The following is a 10,300-nucleotide window of genomic DNA, read 5'->3' as shown; positions in this document are numbered from 1 at the left end:
GGCAGACGTGTGTGTGTGTGTGTGTGTGATAAAGTGAGAGTGAATGTGTGGCCCACCCAAGGGCCTGGCAACAGTAGCTGTTTACAGTTATCAGACTAGTCATCATCTTCTGCCCTTTTCCATTCTCCTCTCCCGCCTCTACCAGTTTTCTTCCACAATTTATTCAGTTTGAAGATTAAAAGCACCCATAGAATCTACAAGACTAGGCTGAGTCATTATAGAGACCAACAATATTAGAGCACTATGCAGTTGTGGGTATCCAACCTAAGATCAGAGAACAGTTGGACTGTGTCAGAGTGGACTGATGTCAGTTGACCACTGAAGCTTTTTTAGGGTGTTTGCAGATTTGGTGTTACATCTACTTGAGAAAGCCAAGGTTTCTGTCTTTTAGCCTTTCAGAGTTATTACTGTGGGTTTGTTAGTATGTAAGACCGCCCTGAGTTTAAGCTTTCACACGTCATCAAACATATCTAACTCTTGGGAAAAACATCTCTCGGTTCAGGGTGGACCTCTTTGACACTTCCAACTTTTAGTTGGTTTGTTCAGGTGAAACATTTACAATTTGACGCAAACCTGGTAAGTTAAATGAGGTAAAGCTTTTTAGAACATGGCATGTAATGTGAACTAAGTACACAAAACAGTCCAAAAGAACATTCCCATGAACATGTTGTTCATTGTTTGGTAATTGTCTCATATGATTTTATGGGTACAAGGAGACGGATGTTTACATCGGATAGCCAGCAGTTACTCATGCTTGGAACGGCCAGCATAACAAAATGAAGCAAGGGCAAACCACAGCCTGTACTGATCACTTTGGTCAGCTGGTATGAAGACCAGAGATGTCAAAAAGCAGTCCAAAATTCTTAGTTACACCTAAAGGAAATGGAATCAAACCCCCTTGCTCCTTGGCTGCCAAAATGTGTAATCTTGCAGGATGACAGGTTGCCAAAACTCTGTCCAATAAACAAGCTACTTGTGAGTCCATCTGACTTTCGTTTACAAGCCCCGGTTCACTTGTAATTGGGCAGTGTGAACTTAAATGAACCGAAGAGAAGAATGCTACAGCGTTTTCATCTGTGGTTGAGACCAAAGAACACACTTGCAAAGGTGTGATCACACCTTTATAATCCACAGTCTGGCTGCTAAATCCCGGTTGGAAAGAGTGTAGTAAATCCTCCTCCCTTGAGTTGAGCTGCCCTTGTACGGTAATGAGTACAGCCTACTACAACTTGTCAAGTGGAACTGGTTACTGGCCAACGGTAGGAAAATGATAGCTCTTTTTTAATAAGCAACTTCAGGTGTCAATGCGTACAACTGCATGAGTTCCTGCAAAAGAGCATGCTGCAGTCAACATTTCCCTCGTTAAATAGGGTTTATATGGACTGACACACACCCACAAACACACATTTATCCCACACACTCAGCAGGGGGTTGCCCTTGCTCTAATCCTGGTAACCTCATCACTGAGGTCTCTCCCTCTGTAGTCTGCCAGGCTCTCCTACTGTGTGGCCAAAATAGGGTTCTACCACACCTCTGGTTCTTGTTTCAATACCACACACTTCTATTCAAGATGTCTCTGAGCTTTGCCACGGTTTACCCCACCGCACCACCACACTGCCACCACATCCACACGACCCACAGCCTCATCAGACTTCCCCCCGTCGTCGTCAACACCTCTCCGTTTCAGCGCGTGGTCCAGATTTGACCTTACTCTAATGGCAACTGCCAACATCTGGTTGATTTGTATTGACTGGTTTGTGAATGTCGATATCTTCTGATGCCTTCTGCGTGGTCCGTCATTAACAAGAATTATATGTAGTGTGTCTGACAGTCTCTTACGGTTGTGTGGGGGGAAATGACTCCGTTTCCACTTAAAGACTTTTCAGTCACTGTGACCACATTGAGAGCTGCTTGTTCTTTAATTCTGTCAAGTGTCTTCCTCCAAGAAGTCAGTGTTCTTGTCCCCCAACCCTCAGTTACATCTTATTTAGCTCCATAGTTCTATGTGCTCAAGGATTTAAGAGTGCTGAATTCAATATTTAAGTTTTAGATTATCTGAATGGAAGTCCCTATATGACCTTTCAAGTAATTGTAAAGCTGTTAAATAGTATTATAGTAGTTAAATGTTGCTCCAAAATGACTTCATTCCAGAGGACATAAAAACTGATATGACGGAGGCTGTTCCGTGGATTGAGGATATTGGAAAATGAAATAAAACCCACTACAATGGAGTTGAGTAATCATCTTTAAAAGCCCAGTTCTTTGTTCTTTATGTCCACATTTGTACCATAGTTCTGATTGTGCTTACTGTGCAGCCCATTAAGAGGTATTTAAATGCTGATATATCTTTCATCTGTCACATGGGGAGTTCTGGTTCTGTTCCAGTCTAGCCCGGTCATGTCCCGTATGTTATACCTCTCAGAGCAGCAGGTTGAATCAGCCTTTTGTGTCCGGAGATGCCGACTGCTTCCATAATGTGCTATTCAGCTCCAGGTCGGTAGAGCACTGTGCGCAGTGGCACCTTCCTGTTTTCATCAAAGACATTTTAACACATCAAGCCAGAACAACTAAGGCTTTCATACTTAAATCTAATCTAATGAATAATAAAATAGTCACCCCTTTCACTTTCCCCCCTGTATTGATTTCACATGCATTCCAAGGTTCCAGGACACACATTTGTCCATTCTTTGAAAATTCTTCAATTTTTCCCCCCTTCTCTTACTAGGAGACTGCTACAAACACAAACGCACACCAGGACTCTGCCCCCCCAAACCCCAACCCTACGGCTGTTTTTGAGTTACGACTGCATGCTTAGTTTGTTACAAATCAGAAGCAAAGGTCAATCAGATAGAATACAGTTGTCCTTTGTGTGTCTCTTTCCATCTCTCGCTTGGTCTTCTCTATTTTCACTCTCCTCTTTCCCCCCCCCTTCCCTCTTGGGCTGCAAACAGGATTACTTAGGGTTTCTATATGACTCTGTTGTATCAACATAAGCACATACACACTTACAAAAAACCAGGTTTGATTTAAAGTCATTTTACTTGAGTACAGTTGTACCCTTGAGGCTTCCACAAACTATAAGCAAGCAGTAGATACCATCAAAGACCCAAACTATTTTCTGAATGGAACTGCTGATTGTGGTCCCTAATTTCACAGATTTCCCGAATGAACTGGTTAAAAGTCTGACAGTGGTCCCCGAATGACACAGTGCAGACCGACACCATAAATACACATTTCCTGGAACAGAGCGAGACATTAAATTAGAGCTTAATAAGGAAACATACACGGGCACGCAGATGGGGAAAGTGAAACGGGTTGGTCGGGTGTCAATGACAACATTTGCCTTTCCCTCTTAACCCCCCAGAGTTTCTCCTTCTTTTCCCATTGAGAGGGGAAACTGTGGGTGTAATGGGTTGTTCGTGTGCGTAAGAGGAGTACGTTTACATCACTAGCAGCGTGGGGCCTCATCCCAATATTCCTGGATGGCAGCTTAAGTCAATTGGAAGCATAGTGGAGATGATTGCAGAGTGAGGGAAAATATCTATTCCTACAATTTGTCTTCTAGGCAGCATAGTGGATGATGGAAAGAAAACCTGTTGAGGAACACAACGCCTGACTGTCTTTCTCCACATTTGTCCTTATTGGTGAGGTCAGTCTCCTCTTTAAATCACTCATTTTGCAGTCATACACACACTCCCCATCTCTCCCACACACAAATACACAATTGGAAAGCGGCAGTCAGACACACAGGAAAGATCGTTTGGCTCGAAGCACATCATGACCGAGGGGACATGGGCTTTGCCTCGTTTGTGTTGCGATGTATATATTTCAAACAAAAATAAGAGCGCTGTCTGCCAGCACTTTTTCTAACTGCGGAAATGTGTCCAGCAGACGCTTGACACACACACACACACACACAGGGTGCAGCCTGCTGCCAACAATAAGACTTGTTTAACGAGTCTCGGGGCTTTGTTGATTTCAATCTTAGGGCTTTGTTGTTTTTGTGAATCGCACTCTCTGAGACCGGTATTAATCTTCGCCATGTGTATACATGAGGTGTCCAGCACTGCGCCGTATAACTGGAAATTGTCATGCGACAACGTTTGGTTCATATTTGGTGAGGTCTTGTTTGGCTCGCCGCTACGTTGTTTCCCCCCGTTGCCAGGTTCAGTGTTTGCAGTGCTGTGGTAGACCCCTTTTCTCCGTCACCCCTACTTCCCTCTTCCTCCTCCCCATTTACGTCCTCACATCAACTTCCCTCATCTTTCTCCCTGCCACATCCTCCTTTTCTCCTCTTACTCCCTCAGTAAACTGGTCTTCCCTTGGCCTAATGCAGTGTTTGTGTTCTGGATTATGCGTTCCTCGATGGTTGAATGTACAGAGAGACACCGAGGGTCTTGGTGGGGCCGTTGGCCACCAGGTGCTCCTCCTGCAGCTCTCTCCCTGTGCCTCACTAAACCCTCTCCTCCCCACCAGGACTGCACTCAGGTCTCTCTTCCTGCATTACGGCACTCAGTAGAAACCCTCCTGTAGTTTGCACAGGAACAGGGTGTTTTTCCTTCTGATTGAAGGTTGCGCTTGGTTTGCTTTAGCTGGTCATTAAAGCTGGTATCAAAGAGTTTAGACTGAAATGGATTCAAGTGTGTGTACCAAAACATTATTATACCAAAACATAATTTTCCATAATAGGTGTGTTTTGGATGGTTGGATATAATTAGATACAGCGTCATGGAAGTATTGTCAGACTGGACATGTCGGGTTGGATTTTAGTTCTCACACATAAAGACTGAGTCTAGTTAATATCTTAATGCAATGACTTCTGGGTCTGTGTAGGATAAGACCCAGCCAGTCTCTCCCATCAGGGTGTCTTGTTTATCACTCAAAACCTCTAATTAGCATTAGTCAGTAACTAAGAAATGCCAGTGTAAGATGGTCGGTGGTCTCTCCAACAAACAAAATGAGAAAAGACAGTGGCTTATTGGGGCTCAATGTTTTTAACTTTTATAAAAAAATTGAGAAACAATTGCCGTTGATTTCAAAACAAACAGGTGACAATGTATAATGAAAAATGCCTCTTGCATCCTGAGCGTTTACTCTAAGCTCCTCTGGTGCATGCTCATATCATTTTCACTTATTTTCATTTCACATATAAGCTTTGCATTAACCAGTGTAAATACTTCACATTTTTACGTGACATTTTATATTTTTTAATTACTTTTGTGTGTTATTTAGCTTACCAGCATGTATCCAGTCCTTATTTTTCTTGCATGTTATTTGGTTTTATATGAATGTTATTATTCTCTTACCTGGTCATAACGTGCATAGAAGTACATGCAAACACACACCTCAACAAACACAATTATACTTGCACAAGATTAAACATAAAATACTAATTCCCAAGACTCCTGCTGTGGGTTGTCCCAGCCGAGCAGGTTCTGCAGATGAGCCCAGCTTCATTCTGTATCTCTGGCTGAGTGAGTTTCATGTTGTCTCCCCCTTTGGGAATGAAACCATGCTATGTGGTAATTATATGCATGTTTCTCTTGGTATTTTGGGGGTTGGAGACAGACAAAGTTACATTCACATCAGAGCCAGACCATTCCTTAACGCCTACACACTGACCCCAAACAAAATAGTTCAAATATTTAAAAAGATTGACAATTCTGCTCATGCAAGCAATTCATTTTATAGGCCCCTTAAATTAATATGGAAGTGTATGAGTCCCATAATGACATTTGACTATTTGTCATTATAGAGTTGAGGCTGTCTTGGGCGTAAACTACAATGTTAGTGATAATTAATCACTGTGGGGACATGTGAGGATCAGCAGTTTGCTCACAATCCAAACACTCAGTGATACAAATGACACATTGAAGTGCAAGTTCATCATCAAAAGTTATAATACGGTTTTACATCAAGTTGAGTCCTTTAAGGACTGCAATGATTTGACTCCAGTTGAGACTCATAACAGTGAATTCTTGTTGCCAGGTGTCCATGGGAGAGGCTGAGAGGGATAGGCTATGGATATGTGTGCATGCATGCACCCGCTGACCTGTTATTTTTTGTGTGTGTGGGTGTGCAGGCTTGCATGTGTGTGTACTGTACTCTACGGCGGCCTGACACAGACTACGGTTGGGCCAGTGATGCATTAGACATGGCCAGAGATGGGTTGGTATGGAATAAATAATGGATACCATCCTTTCCCTCTGAATAAATCAAGACCAGAGAAATGGAGAGAGATGAGAGATTACATGTGGGAGAGAGTTGGATATATTGAATGCCAGAGAGAAAGAGCAGTGTAACTGGAAGAGGAATATAGAAGGAGAAACGGTGTCCTGAATTCCGAATGAGTATCTCACTTTCCGTTTTGCAAAGAGAAAGGGAAAATGCAGTTTGATGCTTTCTTCTTGCACAAACAAGTGAAATGATTTTAAGTGAAAGTAAAAAAACGAATTCCTCTTATTACTAGGAAGGATCATAATGTTTTCTTTACTCATTTTGCTCTCTTTTTGCCTTTGAATCCCAGGCCCAGGGCCAGACCTTCAGCTTCCCGGATGTCTTCCCAGAAAAAGATAAGACGCCAGAGGAGGGCTCCATGGAAGAGATGGAGCAGAAGTTCATGGAGGACGAGAAGCAGAGGCAGAAACTTGACCCCAGGAGAGGAGGGGTCACGGAGTGGTTCGGACTCTGAGTCAGCCCACTGACCGGGAACTCTGTTCTCATATGGCGTGGCGTGGGTGTGTGTGTGTGTGTGTGTGTGTGTGTGTGTGTGTGTGTGTGTGTGTGTGTGTGTGTGTGTGTGTGTGTGTGTGTGTGTGTGTGTGTGTGTGTGTGTGTGTGTGTGTGTGTGAGTATATGCAAGGCTTCGGTCCAGTAACAGAGCCAGACCAGAATCAAAGGAGGAGGAGAGTGGCCCGTGTCCATCTTTCATGAAACCAGCCCATCGTGCAGAACCTAACCTCAGATGCCCTCCTATCCTCCCATCCTGCTCCACCTCCTCTTCTTTTACCCCTCCTGTTTTGCACCTCTGCACCTCTTCTTCCTTCGTCTCTCCTCAGGAGTTTCCTTTCCTCTTCGCCTGTTTCCTCTGCTGACCCTTTGTCTCCTCGTATCTCTCCTACACTGGGGAGAGTGTACTGTGGCATCCCTAGTAGCCCTGACTCTCAGCCAGTTGGATCAGACTACCTGGACAACCCACATCCTTTCCTCTTTTATGAGTTTGCTTTGGATTAATTGACCACTTTAGGTAAACAACAATCGAGATGTTGTTTGAGCAAAGCAACAACACGGAATTTGCTGGAGTGTTTTATTATTCTGTGGTAGTACCTCTTGCCATAACTCTGAGAGAAGATTGTGCCCAGTGTTTGTGTGTGTTTGCCTAGCATGCAGGACTTGCCAGTGAATCTGTCTAATTGTAAGTGCTGTTGGAATAAGAACTAATAAACGGCTGGCTGTCCAAAAGGGCTATGCTTACTTTTTTTTCTTGTATTCTCCTTGCCTCATCTCCCACGGCTGCTGCGCTTAACAACTGGCACTTCAAGACGCTGTCCGCCACACAAGCTGGCCTTCCCTGTGCCAACGTGGTCTGGTAGCTGTTTTGACAAAGTAATGATCTGTGTGAAGCGGGCCACAGGAGGACTGAGCTCTCTTACGGTAATAAGGCCCATAAAGGGGAGGGATCTCTCCTGGGCTCGCTCAGACCCTCCATTATGCTGAGAGGCCAAGGTTACAGTAAGTGTCCCCCAGCCGTGACCACTAATGCTGGCCGGCTAATACAAAGGTCCAGTCCCTGACCTCACCCAGCCAACTCGGCTATCACTAAGGAGAATGTCAATATTGATCCTGTTGGCCCATTATGCTGCCTGGAACCGCTCACCCCCTGCGTCGCTATAAAGCAATCTGATTTTGAACAAAACAAGCCTCCTGTTACACAGCCACTCAATTTTCTTTTCTGTTCTCTCTCCGTTGCCCAGTCCGGACCTCCAGAGAAACAGCTGCTTAATCAACAGAGAGAGAGAGCAAATTCCTGTTCCCGCTCTCCTCCCGGCCCGAGAAGACCCCACATGAATGTTGGGAAATCAAGTTCTGGTGTTTTCCAAGTACTAATCTGTCCCTGTTTCTTGTCAGGGGGAAACCCTGTGCCACCTAAAGTCAGATACACTTACTTTTGGATGTGAACTTGCATTGATGTGTTGATATTATGACTCTGTTGACATGTTATGCTTTGGCCCTTTTGGATACTGTTCGTACAAAGACACTGAGACACACACAGTCAATGAGCTCATCTATTGCTCATGCAGATAAATGTCTCTTAGTCATATTCACTCTTTATGAAGAACAAGTAAACAGGAAGAACCATTAAAAAGAAAAACATTCTGAGGCAGAATCAGTAAAACAATAAATGAAGTCATAGACGAAGATCAAGTCACCAAATGTAACATATTTTCGAAGTGATTCAATTTTTTTATAGAAGAAATGTGTTTCTCAAATCATTAAGATTCTACAGAAAAAAAGACAAAAAATATTTTTATTTTTTTACCCATGATCATTTTGCTGACAAGATCATCTAGCACATAATACTGAACAGTAAGGATGTAACATGAGCTAAAAAAATGATAGACTTCCAGTTTTAAGTGATAACATGTGTGGAGGACCTGCCAAAGTTGCGTAGTGTTCGGTCGTGAATTAAAGTGTTTCTCTTGCCAGAAAAGACCACGGATTGACCTCAAAATGCAACATTTACATCACAAACTTCTGAGACGGGATACATGCAAAATCACTTTCTTAAATATCTGGACATTAGCAGTTTATCTGCTCTTACTGTGGGTCCTTTTTTTTTTTATTGAGCAGACATTTTGCCCCCCATGTTGCTGCATACTCCAGCAAAGAGCTCCTTTTTAAGTAGGTAAGGCAGTCTGAAGTGATAAGTGTCTTTCCGTCAGGAGTGAAAGGTCACATTGAACATCAGCGATGGTGCATCACCCTGGCTGTGGAACATGAAGTAAGACATCTCAAGGAGCATCAGCCCTTTGACGTTGTGATCTTTTCCAAAACATTTTAGTATTTAGTGAGAACATTTGGTGACATCGCAACTACATGGTCACTGTAAAGTACATCTCTAGACCAGGACAGACAATAAATACATACGCTTCTGAATAAAAAATAATCTTTAAATGTATAATTATGTTTACTGATTGAAGACTATGTTAAGCTTTTAAGACGTACATTATTGCTGTCAATGAGTTTGTCCAAGGAGCAGAGCAGTTTATGTAAGCAGGTGTTTGGAGATTCTGTAAGAGCAGATCAGACCAGTTCTTGCTGGCAGAGACCGGTCCGTTTCCTGCCGAGGGCTCGCACCTAAAGTCACAAATCTTAGCGCACGCTTTTCAGTTTTTGTTAAATTTTCCCTCATGGAATTCACTTTTTCTTCTTCAGTGAGCCAAACCTGTCTACGTTGTAAATATTTAACATCAAACTCCACTGCTGTAAAAAATAATGACTACTTCAAAGGAAGAGTATTTTTGTGTGCCTGAGCTAGATACACTCCTCCTCTCCTTGCCCTCCTCTCCTCCATGTTCTCACCATACCTCTCCCTTCTCTTCATACCTAATAAAAAGCTGCAAGCACAATGTGTCCCCCCCTGTCCGTGCAGCTGGCAGCCATTTCCATGTTAGTTAACACAGTGTTCTCCCTGCCTGTCAGATGATGCTGCTCTTCTGGAGTGTGAAGAAACGGGAGGATGGAGAGGTATGCACCGAAATGAGCGAGCCCCATACCTCCTGTCCCAGCTGAACTCGGGATGACTGCACGTCGCTACAGATTTATAGGGGTCGATGTGTGCTGGACAAGATGCGTCGTATATTGTAATGCACCACACGTTGTGAAAGTGCCGAGAGGGGGAGATGCGAACATGTGCGTGCGAGACGCAGAAAGCCCAGGAAGGATGGAGTGAGAGAGAGAGAGCAGATGGAGGTGAGGGAGAAAGTGAAGAGGGTGAAGTGAGAGTGAAAAAGAGATGACATCACTGAGAAAATGCTGAGCTGGATTCAAGGGCTACCGGATGAGAGGTCCACAGTGCACCGTCTTTCTCTCCCTCTTTTTTTCCTTCTCTCTCTCATGAGATGTACAGTGCAGGTCGTGTTCCCATCCCTACGGCTAGTTAATGGAAGGCGGGTTGAATATTTTAAACAGTTCTTCAATCTCCTCCTTTTTCCCTCCTTACACCTCTCTCCTTTTACTTTATTCATGTTCGGGTGTGCATTCGTCAAGTGCACACATGATCCTGTTTCAGCTGCTGCAG

At 43.7% G+C, this 10,300-nt stretch overlaps 1 protein-coding gene across 1 annotated transcript in view; it reads left to right on the top strand.

Moving 5' to 3' along the window:
• The window catches only part of mrpl23 (mitochondrial ribosomal protein L23), a 20,832-nt gene extending 14,085 nt beyond the window's left edge, over positions 1-6,747 (top strand). Inside the window, exon 3 of the mRNA XM_010768273.1 lies at positions 6,527-6,747. Within this exon, the coding sequence (XP_010766575.1) occupies positions 6,527-6,691 (165 nt within the window). The 3' untranslated portion in view covers positions 6,692-6,747. The remainder of the gene's footprint in view (positions 1-6,526) is intronic.
• The last annotated feature ends 3,553 nt before the right edge of the window (positions 6,748-10,300 follow it).

This window comes from Notothenia coriiceps, unplaced genomic scaffold (assembly GCF_000735185.1).
Source record: "Notothenia coriiceps isolate Sejong01 unplaced genomic scaffold, NC01 NC01_scaffold00005496, whole genome shotgun sequence".
In the NCBI taxonomy this organism is placed as follows: domain Eukaryota; kingdom Metazoa; phylum Chordata; class Actinopteri; order Perciformes; family Nototheniidae; genus Notothenia; species Notothenia coriiceps.
This window is presented reverse-complemented; position numbering and strand designations above follow the sequence as displayed.